Source organism: Ascaphus truei, chromosome 6 (assembly GCF_040206685.1).
Source record: "Ascaphus truei isolate aAscTru1 chromosome 6, aAscTru1.hap1, whole genome shotgun sequence".
NCBI lineage: Eukaryota > Metazoa > Chordata > Amphibia > Anura > Ascaphidae > Ascaphus > Ascaphus truei.
The window spans coordinates 31,182,673-31,199,017 of NC_134488.1; the positions used below are offsets into that span (position 1 = coordinate 31,182,673).

Genomic DNA, 16,345 nt, shown 5'->3' on the forward strand with positions numbered 1-16,345 from the left:
GTAGAGAGCGGGGGGAGGTAGAGAGCAGGGGGGAGGTAGAGAGCGGGGGGGGGGAGGTAGAGAGCGGGGGGGAGGTAGAGAGCGGGGGGGAGGTAGAGAGCGGGGGGAGGTAGAGAGCGGGGGGAGGTAGAGAGCAGGGGGAGGTAGAGAGCGGGGGGGAGGTAGAGAGCGGTGGGGAGGTAGAGAGCGGCGGGGAGGTAGAGAGCGGCGGGGAGGTAGAGAGCGGGGGGGGGAGGTAGAGAGCTCGGGGAGGTAGAGAGTGGGGGGAGGTAGAGAGCGGGGGGGAAGGGAGGGGAGATAGGGGGAAGGAGAGAGGGGGAAGGCAGAGAGCAGGGGGGGAGGAGAGAGGGGCGGAGGTAGAGAGCGGGGGTGAAGGAGAGAGCGGGGGGGGGAAGGAGAGAGAGGGGGAAGGAGAGAGTGGGGGTGGGGGGAGGAGAGAGGGGGTGGGGGGAGGAGAGAGAGGGTGGGGGGAGGAGAGAGAGTGGGTGGGGGTAGGAGAGAGGGGGTGGGGGAGGACATGGGGGGGAGGCGAGAGAGGGGCGGGGGAAGGAGAGAGAGGGGGGGTGGGGAAGGAGAGAGGGGGGTGTGGGGAGGAGAGAGGGGGGGTGGGGGGAGGAGAGAGGGGGGTGGGGGGAGGAGCGAGGAGAGAGGGGGTGGGGGGAGGAGAGAGGGGGTGGGGGGAGGAGAGAGGGGGGTGGGGGGAGGAGAGAGGGGGGTGGGGGGAGGAGAGAGGGGGGTGGGGGGAGGAGAGAGGGGGGTGGGGGGAGGAGAGAGGGGGGTGGGGGGAGGAGAGAGGGGGGTGGGGGGAGGAGAGAGGGGGTGGGGGGAGGAGAGAGGGGGTGGGGGGAGGAGAGAGGGGGGTGGGGGGAGGAGAGAGGGGGTGGGGGGAGGAGAGAGGGGGTGGGGGGAGGAGAGAGGGGGGTGGGGGGAGGAGAGAGGGGGGTGGGGGGAGGAGAGAGGGGGGTGGGGGGAGGAGAGAGGGGGGTGGGGGGAGGAGAGAGGGGGGTGGGGGGAGGAGAGAGGGGGGTGGGGGGAGGAGAGAGGGGTGGGGGGAGGAGAGGGGGGTGGGGGGAGGAGAGGGGGGTGGGGGGAGGAGAGACTGGGGTGGGGGGAGGTGAGGGGGAGGAGAGGGTGGGGGGGTGGGGGGAGGAGAGGGTGGGGGGGTGGGGGGAGGTGAGGGGGAGGAGAGAGGGTGGGGGGGTGGGGGGAGGGGAGGGGGGAAGGAGAGAGGGTGGGGGGGTGGGGGGAGGAGAGAGAGGGTGGGGGGTGGGGGGAGGAGAGAGAGGGTGGGGGGTGGGGGGAGGAGAGAGAGGGTGGGGGGGTGGGGGAGGAGAGAGAGGGTGGGGGGGTGGGGGAGGAGAGAGAGGGTGGGGGGGTGGGGGAGGAGAGAGGGGGGGTGGGGGGAGGAGAGAGAGGGGGTGGGGGGAGGAGAGAGAGGGGGTGGGGGGAGGAGAGAGAGGGGGTGGGGGGTGGAGAGAGAGGGGGTGGGGGGAGGAGAGAGGGGGTGGGGGGAGGAGAGAGGGGGTGGGGGGAGGAGAGAGGGGGTGGGGGGAGGAGAGAGGGGGTGGGGGGAGGAGAGAGGGGGTGGGGGGAGGAGAGAGAGGGGGTGGGGGGAGGAGAGAGAGGGGGTGGGGGGAGAGGAGAGAGGGGGTGGGGGGAGGAGAGAGAGGGGGTGGGGGGAGGAGAGAGAGGGGGTGGGGGGAGGAGAGAGAGGGGGTGGGGGGAGGAGAGAGAGGGGGTGGGGGGAGGAGAGAGGGGGTGGGGGGGAGGAGAGAGAGGGGGTGGGGGGAGGAGAGAGGGGGTGGGGGGGGAGGAGAGAGGGGGTGGGGGAGGAGAGAGAGGGGGTGGGGGAGGAGAGAGAGGGGGTGGGGGAGGAGAGAGGGGGGTGGGGGAGGAGAGAGGGGGGTGGGGGAGGAGAGAGGGGGGATGGGGGAGGAGGGGGGGGGAGGAGAGAGGGGCCACTCACCTATTAACACCTCTCTCCTCTCCAGGATATTTTTCTGGGGCATCTGAGCCAGGGTGTTGCCAGAATCTATAGTGTTGTCGAGTAGGCCAGTGTCTGCCTTCCTGCCCCGCCCGGGGTCGGAGGGAGGGGTGCCAGGGGGTAAGACCTCGTTACCCAGGTCAGGAACAGTAGGTGTCTCTGTCCGAGATCCGCCCCCCTCCTCCTCCTGGAGCTCGAAGTCCCCGCTGGGTCCCCCGCTGACGGGGATCTCGGGGTCACTGCTGTGTGCGGTGATAGCCGTCCCCTCCCAGGTGTCCGCCTATCACATGGAGAGAGAAAGGAGGACGGGGTGAGAGGGCGCGAGAGAGGGAGCGGGCGCGAGAGAGGGAGCGGGCGCGAGAGAGGGAGAGGGAGCGGGCGCGAGGGAGCGGGAGAGGGAGCGGGCGCGGGAGAGGGAGCGGGCGCGGGAGAGGGAGCGGGCGCGAGAGAGGGAGCGGGCGCGAGAGAGGGAGCGGGCGCGAGAGAGGGAGCGGGCGCGAGAGAGGGAGCGGGCGCGAGAGAGGGAGCGGGCGCGAGAGAGGGAGCGGGCGTGAGAGAGGGAGCGTGAGCACGCAAGAGAGAGTGAGGCCTCGGACATAGTGCACTGAGCGTCGCTGAGCAGTGCTCTCGCTTGCTGACGCTCGCGCTACCAGGAGCTTTTTGCTGTACTGACAGAGGAGACAGCAAGCGCGCTTGGGAGGCGGGTATCACTGTGTGTGTGTGTGTGTGTGTGTGTGTGTGTGTGTGTGTGTGTCACTTGGTAGCTGTCAGTGTGTGTGTGTGTATCACTTTGAAGTGTTCTGTGTGTTTGTGTGTCACTGGGGAACGTGTGTGTGTGTGTATATTATATAATATTTTAAAAAAATTAAAAAAAAAAAGACATGTGGTGAGAATAAATTATTTATTAACATTGTGCAACTTTGATAAACACACACACACACACACACACACACACACACACGCACACATATATATACACACACACACACACACACATATATATACACACACACACATATATATACACACACACACACACATATATACACACACACACACATATATATATACACACACACACACACATATATATATATATATACACACACACACACACACACACACACACACACACACACACACACACACATATATATACACACACACACATATATATACACACACACACACATATATACACACACACACACATATATATATACACACACACACACACACACACACACACACACACATATATACACACACACACACACACACACACACATACACATATATATACACACACACACACACATATTTATATATACACACACACACACACATATATATATATACACACACACACACACATATATATATATATACATATCTACTATATATTTCTGAAAGCACTGTATGTCTGCGTCCCTAGCGGCAATCTCATTGGTCCCTTGGCCCGCCCGCCCCCGCACACCTCTCATTGGCCTGAGGCGGAGTGACGGGCCAAAGGACGGACGGACGGACACGTAGGGAGGGGGTGTTACCTACATTAGCGGGGCTCACAGTGTTAGCAGCACCCGCGCGCACCTCCTCCTCTCCCCGTGTCTCCCGCGCTTTCACCCCGCCCCCCCCCTCCCCCGGCGCCGCTACAGTCAGCGGGACACACACACTATTATTACCCCTCCATCACTTATGGCACCAAAATATACATTGTACTGTGGTGTGGTTACAATAAACCATTTTTATACAACATCGTATTACATTTTCTTCCATCTTTCTTTTCAATATTATTATCCAACCTTTACAACAAATAGTCACCTATTGTTCCACCATTTATAAATAATACTACCTATTACGCATTTACATCCCGGGCAACGCCGGGTCTCTCAGCTAGTACATATATACACACACACACACACACACACACACACACACACACACACACACACAAAACACACACACAACACACACACAACACAACACACACACAGGAGACAGGGACCGGAGCAGAAGGGGGGCAGGGACCGGAGCAGAAGGGGGGCAGGGACCGGAGCAGAAGGGAGACAGAAGGGAGACAGCGATCGGGGCATCACCCTCTGGTCGCGGTGCTGACAATGGCGGCTCTGTAGGGAGCCGGCTGCAGCCCCATTGGATGGGAGCGGTCACGTGACCGCTCCTCCGCTTCCCCGAGCACCAAATATCAGTTTGGAGCTCGGGGAAGAGTTTCTCCTCCTCAGCGCGCATGAGCGCGCATGAGCAGGGAGAAACTATAGCCGCGCTGATAGCAGATGCAGGGGCGTTCTGCATCTGTTCAGCGCGGCTCAGCACGCCTGAGTGCTCTATGGCCCGGGCCTCAGAGCGCGCAAGAGGAAGCGAGCGCAAGAGAGAGCGCGAGGGAGAGAGAGCGCGAGGGAGAGAGAGCGCGCGAGGGAGAGAGAGCGCGAGGGAGAGAGAGCGCACGAGAGAGAGCGAGAGCGCGAGAGAGAGCGAGAGCCCGAGAGAGAGCAAGAGAGAGAGAGCGCGCGCGAGCAGATGGATAAAAGGTAGAGAGAATAAGAGCAGAGAGCAGAGTGAGGCGAGTCACTGTGAGAGGTTTCCTTGTGCAGACACACACTGCACCTCACCTGTGGCTCCTGTGTGGGCGTCACTTCTCCCGGGCCCCCTCTCTCACTCTCCTCCGTGCCTGTCATGGGCTCCGTCCCTCCATCTTCCATAGGCCAGTGCCCTTCACTCGCCTGGCTGGTGCTAGTCACAAGCCGTCCATCTGTAGCCTCCCACGTCACTACGCCTTCTTCCGTGGCGCTTGGCGTGGGCACTGTCACTGTGGAAGCCACCACCACGGGCTGCAGCCTGCGCACCTCAGTCGTCCTGGCCGTTGCCGTAGTTACAGCCACTGTGGTTGCCGCTGGCTTGGTGGGACTGGTGGGCGTTGGCGCAGCGGGTATGGAGGGCATCTCAGGGGCCTCGGGGGGCACCCACGGGTGGTGCCAGTGGGTTACTGGAGCCTGGGTCGTCGGCGGAACCCAGGTGCTCCGAACAGGGGGCAGTGTGTGAATCGTCGGCGCAGGTTTCAACGCCGTGGCCGTGGGGGGAGGGATGGGTGTTTCAGTCGTAAACCTGACACCTGAATCCAGGCCGGATTCCAACTCCAGATCTGTGTGCAAAGGGGAAAACAGAAAGGGTACTGTAGATAACATACTGAAACCCTCAGCTCAATGCCAGAAGGGGGCAGCTGCATTGCTAACCAGGAAAGCAGCATCTGAAGGGGGAAAAGGACAAAAAAATCGACTGCTCTCAAAGGCCACTAAGCTTTAACATGCCTTTACTCCCATTCAGCATTTCCAGCACCAAAAGGGAAGAGCTGCTACCCTCAAATGGAAGTAACAAAGCAAAAATTGGGCACCGCTGGTAAAGGATGAGGCTGGTAGTAAGTAAAATTTAAATGACTTTATTGGGCATAATAGCCAAAAAAATAAAAACAGCACAAAATCCCCTGATGCGTTTCCCGCCTCCTAGGGTGCTTTATCAAAGGGTAATGAGGTTTGGTAAGGTGATTCTTTATATAGTTCCTCCCACCAATTAAATGTGGCCAAACATATTGCTAATTGCACCATTCTAATACAAGATAAGGTGTGCAGCATAAGCCAACCACAGTGTGACATCAATGGATGGTGGGTGGACACACATAACATGAATATGACCAACATAGTAAAAAGTGATACAAAATATAACAAATGTGTTAAAGTGCACACCTAGTGAACTTAAACCAAAATCTAATGAATAAATATGTGAATAACCTGACATGAATAACAAAGTAAATAACAAACATAACATGTAGTAATTGCAATAAACCTATTGTGACAATAATCTAGTATCACAAACGATACATTGAATAAACACCAAACCGTTGTGAAAAAGAGATATGTCTAAAATAAACCAGACATAAACAAAGGAGTGAATAAAAATAAAATAATCATAAAAACAACTGCACATAATTACAATAGATATAAAATAAACACTCTACATGTCCTCATTAAGGAAGTGTTGCACTTTGGATACAAATCGCAGCAAGGGTGTATTGCGGTGTCTTGCATACAGTAGCATAATCACACCGCAATGTAAACCCACAATATATCATTAATAAAAATTGTTATATGTAAAGTGCAAAAATGAATATATATAATGAATAATAATAATAATAATAATAATAATAAATGATCAATTTCTACTTTCTACAGTAAAGATGATACAGATATATCTAAGAAGAACCAACTCATAACTATGTCTAATGAGCATAATAATAAATAATGGAATTAACAAACAAGAGGCTAAAAACTTCAGCACAATGTCAGGAAGCTGGTAAAGTAACGCAAGAGGAGAAAATATATTCAAAATAACTGCCGGCACAATGCCAGGAGACGCAGCAATATTGGCGAGCTGGGGATCTATTGCCCTAAAATTGAGTTATTACAGATGAGAGGCTGAAAACGTCAGGACAATGTCAGGCAGCTGGAAAAGCAAAAGAAAGATATTCTCAAAATGTCTGCACAATGCCAGGAGGGGGCAGGAATATTGGCGAGCTGGGAAAGCAGCATTTCGGGGAGCAGAAGGGAAGAGGACATAACTGTTACTTACAACCCGATCCGGATCCGGAATACATATCGTCCTCATCGTCAAAGAAGTCATCGTCCCCCGAACTCTCTAAATCGACCGGACGCTCCTCTTCATATTCGCTACGCCAGCGCTGGGCCTGCAGGAGAAACAGACGGGGAGAGGGTGAGAATAGCCCACAGCATTCTATGCTGGCAGCAGCTCTCTTACTATACACACACACACCAGCCTAGCCCTGTATGTCAGCTCTGTGCACCCAACAACCTATTTTAATGCCCACTCCCCCACCACACAGTACCCTATACTCATTTCTCTTATTCTACACACAAGTGTTTGTATAATAGAGAAAAGTAATAGGGGGGGAAAGGAAAGGGGATTTCTTACAGGGCAAGTAAAGGGGGATTACCAATAAAGGAAAGGAAAGAGGGTGACAAAAAGGGAATTCTCATAGGGGAAAGTAAAAAGGGAATTCGAATAGGGGAAAGTAAAAAGGGAATTCGAAAATGGGAAAGTAAAGGGGATTTCTAATAGGGGAAAGTAAAAAGGGAATTCTAGTAGGGGGAAAACAGGCCATTTCTAATGGGGGACGCTTATTCTTCTACATTCTTTGAGTCTGGGGGATTTAAGGGAAAGGTCAAAAGGGGTCTGTAGGATTTCCTGATGTTCCTTTAATGAGTTACAGACCTTCTCCTCGTCTCCCAAAAAAAGAAGAAATGTCCCACTCCCCCCCCCCTTTCCAATTGGAAACAGATGAGAAGCAGAAATTCAGACTCATATTTCACATACCCCCTCACCCCCCCCCCCCCCCCCACCCCCCTTGGACATTCTTTGCTAGCAAAATCCATGCACTCCCTCCTTAACCTCGTCACTGCCAGGGTAAAGGGAGTAAATGGGTGACAAGCTTCATTCCCACTTGGCTTGTATGAAATAGGGTTAACCTATACCTCCCAGTGGTTACCCTATAGCTAGAAAAAAAGGGGAAGGGGGGGGAATGAGAGAGTTGGGTTGCCAAAGGCTAATGGTTTCACATATGGCTGTTTCCATAGGGAGGCACAGTCACCTGTAGATTATAATATAGGTTGTAAATGAGTGGCAGAGGGGATGACAGGAATTATGTCACCTATAGACACCAGTTTATGAAACCGTTACATATAGTTGTTACTGCTTGAGCAAGTATCACTTACAGATGCCAGCATAAGAGCCAGTGTCACCTATAGCCACCAGCATATGGTACCTGTGTGCCCTATAGGCATCAGCATGTGTAGGTAGAGTCACTTATAGCTGGTAATGTAAACAGAAGAGGGGGTGAGACGAGTACAGCAACCACTATAGCTATAATTGATGTGACATATGGGTTGGATTTCACTATAGCTGGTTTTACACGTATGTGGAGGTACCACGTGTAGCTGATAACTGGATCAGTGTCGCCTATGACTACTAATGTGCATGGCAGGTTCAGCAATAGCTATAACCCTAAGGAGGTAGGGTGATATATAGCTGGATATACTGTATAGGAAGGAGAATGTGGGTGTCCTGTATATAGGTGAAAGTAGGGTAGGTCGCCGTTTTGGTCCTTTCTTCCAGCTGATAAAACAACAAGTGAGGGAGAATAAGTAGGTAGTGACAGATGGACAGATAGTGACAATGTCACCCATAGCTACGAGTATATAGCGAAGTGCTACCTATAGCTTTCTTCATATGAATACACAGTCATCTACAGTCAGTTATATCTGGAGAGCCATGTTGCATATAGCTGGTGAAGTATGGGAAGGGTGTCACCTATAGCAATTGGTATACGGGGCAGTTTGACCTATAGCTCTCAATGTATGGTGCCAGTTTCAACTAAACCGCTACCTGACTGTAAGGGTGCAGATTCACACAAACATGTTTCACATATACGTAGAAATATATGAACGCGTCGTCTCCTGTAGCTGGCAACATTGTTCCGTTGTCACCTATAGCTGACATACTGTACAGAGGTACAATATCATCTTATATAGCTAGCATCATACAGGAGCATTATTACCTATAGCTATAAACATGTAATCTATGGAAGACAACATGCAGTCATCTATAGATCTGCATGTCAGACCTTCGCACGCTGTCCCACTGACGACATCATAGGAATAATATGCAGCTCAGTCTGGCAGAGAGAGGAGACAGAACATCGGCAGCCGGAGCCCTCCTGCAAGGGAAACGCTGCAACCGGCAGGGAAGGGGTTACACTGCGACGCTCTGCAGGGCTAGCTGGCAGGGAAGGGGTTACACTGCGACGCTCTGCAGGGCTCCCTGGCAGGGAAGGGGTTACACTGCGACGCTCTGCAGGGCTAGCCGGCAGGGAAGGGGTTACACTGCGACGCTCTGCAGGGCTAGCCAGCAGGGAAGGGGTTACACTGCGACGCTCTGCAGGGCTAGCCAGCAGGGAAGGGGTTACACTGCGACGCTCTGCAGGGCTAGCTGGCAGGGAAGGGGTAACACTGCGACGCTCTGCAGGGCTCCCTGGCAGGGAAGGGGTTACACTGCGACGCTCTGCAGGGCTAGCCGGCAGGGAAGGGGTTACACTGCGACGCTCTGCAGGGCTAGCCGGCAGGGAAGGGGTTACACTGCGACGCTCTGCAGGGCTAGCCAGCAGGGAAGGGGTTACACTGCGACGCTCTGCAGGGCTCCCTGGCAGGGATGGGGTTACACTGCGACGCTCTGCAGGGCTAGCCGGCAGGGAAGGGGTTACACTGCGACGCTCTGCAGGGCTAGCCGGCAGGGAAGGGGTTACACTGCGACGCTCTGCAGGGCTAGCCGGCAGGGAAGGGGTTACACTGCGACGCTCTGCAGGGCTCCCTGGCAGGGAAGGGGTTACACTGCGACGCTCTGCAGAGCTAGCCGGCAGGGAAGGGGTTACACTGCGACGCTCTGCAGGGCTCCCTGGCAGGGAAGGGGTTACACTGCGACGCTCTGCAGGGCTAGCCGGCAGGGAAGGGGTTACACTGCGACGCTCTGCAGGGCTAGCCGGCAGGGAAGGGGTTACACTGCGACGCTCTGCAGGGATCCCTGGCAGGGAAGGGGTTACACTGCGACGCTCTGCAGGGCTCACTGGCAGGGAAGGGGTTACACTGCGACGCTCTGCAGGGCTAGCCGGCAGGGAAGGGGTTACACTTCGACGCTCTGCAGGGCTAGCCGGCAGGGAAGGGGTTACACTGCGACGCTCTGCAGAGTTTGTTGGCAGGGAAGGGGTTACACTCCGGCACACTGCAGGGAAGGGGTTAGACACTCGTGCAGTGGTAGACGCGACAGTCTGCAGGGTGAGGAAACTTCCTCAGCGATATAAAATCTGCTGAGGCGGCGAAAATAAAGACAGCTGAAAACAGCGAATTCTGAGACGTGTCTGCGGAAAGAAGTGAACGCGTGTGTGTGCGGGCGTGCGTGTGCACATACATACATACATACATACATACATACATACATACATACATACATACGTTTCACCAGATTTAATCTCGGGGACAATGCAGATTATCACAGAATATCCCACCATAGCATGCCACCGGGTACAATAACCGTGTGTGCGTGTGTAGTATAACCCTGTGTGTGCTAAAGCCCAGTCTCCTTGCACACTCCTCTCTGCCCGTCCAACCCCAAATATTAACCGTCCTGCTCGCGCCCCCGCGGCAAAGCGCCGTCACCAAAGAAGAGTAGCAGTACTGTGCCCAGGTCACTGTGCACTTCACCTTTGGGATACTGCTCATTTTAAGGCGCGTCCCTTATTTAGAAAGGGAGAGCAGCCCTGTTATATAAAGCTATATCTACATATCTATATAGGATGCAGTTTGTATACAAGTAGTACTGGTACTCTGTGTTCATAAACAAAAATAATGGTACTCTGGATGTTTAAATAAAAAGTACCCCTGGGGAGTATATAAGTAGAGGTACCCCTGGGGAGTATATAAGTAGAGGTACCCCTGGGGAGTATATAAGTAGAGGTATCCCTGGGGTGTATATAAGTAGAGCTATCCCTGGGGTGTATATAAGTAGAGGTACCCCTGGGGTATATATAAGTAGAGGTATCCCTGGGGAGTATATAAGTAGAGGTACCCCTGGGGTATATATAAGTAGAGGTATCCCTGGGGAGTATATAAGTAGAGGTACCCCTGGGGTATATATAAGTAGAGGTATCCCTGGGGAGTATATAAGTAGAGGTACCCCTGGGGTGTATATAAGTAGAGGTACCCCTGGGGTATATATAAGTAGAGGTACCCCTGGGGAGTATATAAGTAGAGGTATCCCTGGGGAGTATATAAGTAGAGGTAACCATGGGGAGTATATAAGTAGCGGTACCCCTGGGGAGTATATAAGTAGAGGTACCCCTGGGGTATATAAGTAGAGGTATCCCTGGGGTGCATATAAGTAGGGGTACCCCTGGGGTATAAATAAGTAGAGGTACCCCTGGGGTATAAATAAGTAGGGGTACCCCTGGGGTATAAATAAGTAGAGGTACCCCTGGGGTATAAATAAGTAGAGGTACCCCTGGGGTATAAATAAGTAGGGGTACCCCTGGGGTATAAATAAGTAGAGGTACCCCTGGGGTATAAATAAGTAGAGGTACCCCTGGGGTATAAATAAGTAGGGGTACCCCATGGGTATAAATAAGAAGGTGTACCCCTGGGGTATAAATAAGTAGAGGTACCCCTGGGGTATAAATAAGTAGGGGTACCCCTGGGGTATACATAAGTAGGGGTACCCCTGGGGTATAAATAAGTAGAGATACCCCTGGGGTATAAATAAGTAGAGGTACCCCTGGGGTATAAATAAGTAGGGGTACCCCTGGGGTATAAATAAGTAGAGGTACCCCTGGGGTATAAATAAGTAGAGGTACCCCTGGGGTATAAATAAGTAGGGGTACCCCTGGGGTATAAATAAGTAGGGGTACCCCTGGGGTATAAATAAGTAGGGGTACCCCTGGGGTATAAATAAGTAGAGGTACCCCTGGGGTATAAATAAGTAGGGGTACCCCTGGGGTATAAATAAGTAGGGGTACCCCTGGGGTATAAATAAGTAGGGGTACCCCTGGGGAATAAATAAGTAGAGGTACACCTGGGGTATAAATAAGTAGGGGTACCCCTGGGGTATAAATAAGTAGGGGTACCCCTGGGGTGTATATAAGTAGGGGTACCCCTGGGGTATAAATAAGTAGGGGTACCCCTGGGGTGTATATAAGTAGGGGTACCCCTGGGGTATAAATAAGTAGAGGTACCCCTGGGGTGTATATAAGTAGGGGTACCCCTGGGGTATAAATAAGTAGGGGTACCCCTGGGGTATAAATAAGTAGGGGTACCCCTGGGGTATAAATAAGTAGGGGTACCCCTGGGGTATAAATAAGTAGGGGTACCTCTGGGGTATAAATAAGTAGGGGTACCCCTGCGGTATAAATAAGTAGAGATACCCCTGGGGTATAAATAAGTAGGGGTACCCCTGGGGTATAAATAAGTAGGGGTACCCCTGCGGTATAAATAAGTAGAGATACCCCTGGGGTATAAATAAGTAGGGGTACCCCTGGGGTATAAATAAGTAGGGGTACCCCTGGGGTATAAATAAGTAGGGGTACCCCTGGGGTGTATATAAGTAGGGGTACCCCTGGGGTATAAATAAGTAGGGGTACCCCTGGGGTATAAATAAGTAGGGGTACCCCTGGGGTATAAATAAGTAGGGGTACCCCTGGGGTGTATATAAGTAGGGGTACCCCTGGGGTATAAATAAGTAGAGATACCCCTGGGGTATAAATAAGTAGAGGTACCCCTGGGGTATAAATAAGTAGGGGTACCCCTGCTGTATAAATAAGTTTGGGTACCCCTGGGGTATAAATAAGTAGGGGTACCCCTGGGGTATAAATAAGTAGGGGTACCCCTGGGGTGTATATAAGTAGGGGTACCCCTGGGGTATAAATAAGTAGGGGTACCCCTGGGGTATAAATAAGTAGGGGTACCCCTGGGGTATAAATAAGTAGGGGTACCCCTGGGGTGTATATAGAAAACTAGTGGAACTCTGGGATTATACATGTACATTTTATTTACGTGATCATGCTTGTTTATACAATAAAAATATATAGAACCTGTATATTTGTATAGAATAGTTTATTTGCACGTGTAAGTGTACAAGGAGGTTCCCAAATATTCCCAGGGAACCTTTCCCCTCCCCTCCCCCTGGGTGCTCGGGTGCCACGTGCAGGGCGGCAGAGAAGCCATTTATAGAGCTAGATTAGAAGTTGAGCATCCTTTGGTAGGTAGTACTGCACTAGGCCTAGTCCCCGGAGCCGTTGCCATGGCGACGGTAACTAGGGTAACTGCCTTCTGCATCCTCAGCGGGGACCAGAGACAAAGATGCTCTTAACTATTTCACTGCCAGATCTACCTGCCCATCCCTCACAGCACAGCAGAAAGTAACCCCACCTGCTGCACGCGAGGCCAGGATCCCATTCCCCAGACAGGCAGGCTCAGCGCTAAAAGCACGACCATTGAAGTGGGTTTCAAACAATCTTCGCTCTACTTTAGAAAAAAAAGACTAAAGCTTTTGGGGGCAGAAACTCATTATGCCTGTGAAATTCTATCATAATAATAATTATAATTAATATTAATTAATAACTGGATGGGGTTAAGGGCTGTCCTACATACCGTATAGTGAGGGAACGCAGGCCATTTAACACCTTTGCTACCATGTTTTAACTCTCCCTAAATACACATCACTTCTGTATCCAGATGGGAGACATTATTTGGGGTTAATATAAAGATATAGAAAGGGTCTACAAATGTAACCACAAATGAATGCAGGATTTCATTATATAATACACACACACACACTTTTAGTGCTGATATATAACGGTATTGCATTAATCTATATACCATATATGTAATAAAGTATGCAATTAGGAATTTTAAATGGTAATTATATACACACAATTTAAAATGACATTAGTTCGGCGTTATTGATCTCATTACATGGTCACCCCACAGTGAGTGGGGTTTTCTCTGCTTTATAGGGAAGTGACATATTGTGATGGATAGTGACAGTATATGAAATGTAATACCCATGAACTCAGTGTGTATTCCTGAGGGATAGGCGTGAGAGGGAGGTGCGTGTGGGTGAAGACGCAGAATCCTCTGCTAACACTCAGGGAAGTGTGAGACAGATATTACACAGCAGCAGGGTTCTGCGGATGTGTTTATCTGTGCTGAATGCATAGGTTAAAGACATGTAACCTATACACCGACACACACAGCATTGTGTGAGAATACCAGCTCCCATTCTGCACACACAGTATCCTGTGCTAATGCCAGCTTTCCCTTTGCACACAGTGCATCCTAAACCAGCTCTCACTACACATTAAACCAGCTCTCACTACACACACACACAGTATCCTGTGCTAATGCCAGCTCTCACTACACACACAGTATCCTGTGCTCTCACTACACACACAACATCCTGTGCTCTCTATACACACACACACACACACACACACACACACACACACACACACACACACACACACACACACACACACACACACACACACACACACACACCATCCTGTGCTCTCTCACTACACACAGTATCCTGTGCTAATGCCATCTCATTCACTACACACACAGCATCCTGTGCTAATGCCATCTTCCCTTCTGCACACTTTACTAATCCAATCTCTCCTTCTACATACACTGTATCCTATACTAATCCCATCTTCCAACTGTATGAACAACAGTTTTCTGTAGCCCATCTCCCAACACACATTCACACAGCATCCTGTGCTAAAGGGGTCTGCCTACTATACACACACACACACAGCATCCTGTGCTAAAGGGGTCTGCCTACCACACACACACACACACACACACACACACACACACACACACACACACACACACACACACACACACACACACACACACACACACACACACACACACACACACACAATCCTGTGCTAAAGGGGTCTGCCTACTATGCACACACATACACACACACAAACAGCATCCTGTGGTAAAGGGGTCTGCCTACTATGCACACAAAATGTATTCTCTGTGTACACGTACACACGTACCTGCTGGGATAATCAGATTACCAACAGTTCTACCTTTCACACTACAACAGAACTTCCCACAGCTGTAGCAGGGAAATGACACTTGTGTCACTTTGCAGCCTGCTATATGTGTGTGTGATATGACAGCAGAGCCCCAAGGATAGGGGTAGGAGTGTGACAGAGCGCAGAGATACGGCTCACACATTATTAGCTCTTCACTGCATTGACCAGCATGTTGTGCTAATAACAGCTTCCTCACAAGACGCACAGCATCCTGTGCTAATGTCAGTTTGTGATGTACACACACAGCATATTATACTATGTACAGGTAGTCACTGTGGGGTGACACCGTGACATAGACAGGAGGGAGCTATGGGACATGGAGTCTGTCCCTCCCCCCGCAGGGTGACACAGTGACACAGACAGGAGGGAGATATGGGACATGGAGTGTGTCCCTCCCCCCGCAGGGTTACACAGTGACACAGACAGGAGGGAGATATGGGACACAGAGTCTGTCCCTCCCCCCGAAGGGTGACACAGTAACATAGACAGAAGGGAGATATGGGACACAGAGTCTGTCCCTCCCCCCGCAGGGTGACACAGTGACACAGACAGGAGGGAGATATGGGACATATTGGAGTCTGTCCCTCCCACCGCAGGGTGACACAGACAGGAGGGAGATATGGGACATGGAGTCTGTCCCTCCCACCGCAGGGTGACACAGTGACACAGACAGGAGGGAGATATGGGACATGGAGTCTGTCCCTCCCACCGCAGGGTGACACAGTGACACAGACAGGAGGGAGATATGGGACATGGAGTCTGTCCCTCCCCCCGCAGGGTGACACAGTGACACAGACAGGGGGGAGATATGGGATATGGAGTCTGTCCCTCCCACCGCAGGGTGACACGGTGACACAGACAGGAGGCAAATATGGGACATGGAGTGTGTCCCTCCCACCGCAGGGTGACACAGTGACACAGACAGGAGGCAGATATGGGACATGGAGTGTGTCCCTCCCCCCGCAGGGTGACACGGTGACACAGACAGGAGGCAAATATGGGACATGGAGTGTGTCCCTCCCACCGCAGGGTGACACGGTGACACAGACAGGAGGCAAATATGGGACATGGAGTGTGTCCCTCCCACCGCAGGGTGACACGGTGACACAGACAGGAGGCAAATATGGGACATGGAGTGTGTCCCTCCCACCGCAGGGTGACACAGTGACACAGACAGGAGGGAGATATGGGACATGGAGTGTGTCCCTCCCACCGCAAGGTGACACAGTGACACAGACAGGAGGGAGATATGAGACATGGAGTCTGTCCCTCCCACCGCAGGGTGACACAGTGACACAGACAGGAGGGAGATATGTATGGGTACTCGATGCACTGTGATCCCCCAGCAGTAAAGAGGATAAGCTCTCTGGCTCCCGTCTCAAATCCTTCCCCCCTGTAAATAAAATAAAAAAGCCCCGCGTGAATTAACCGAATTAACCGCAAGGACAAGGGAGGCTTTCGAGAGGAGCCAGGACACAGCGAGAAGTCGGGAAGCAGCACAGCAGGGAGGGGGCGGAACAGCAGAGCGGAGGGGGGGGGAGCGTCACTAAGACGCAGAGCGATGTGATCAACAGAGAGCAGTCTGACACACTTTCTATATAACCACTGCTGCTTATAGCATG

The 16,345-nt window shown here is 52.2% G+C and overlaps 1 protein-coding gene across 1 annotated transcript in view; it reads right to left on the reverse strand.

The window, feature by feature from the left end:
* Window positions 1–16,345, reverse strand: part of SDC3 (syndecan 3) — a 51,376-nt gene that overhangs the window by 1,279 nt on the left and 33,752 nt on the right. The window contains 3 exon segments of the mRNA XM_075606532.1: window positions 1,967–2,264; window positions 4,612–5,141; window positions 6,623–6,737. Coding sequence (XP_075462647.1) covers window positions 1,967–2,264; window positions 4,612–5,141; window positions 6,623–6,737 — 943 coding nt within the window.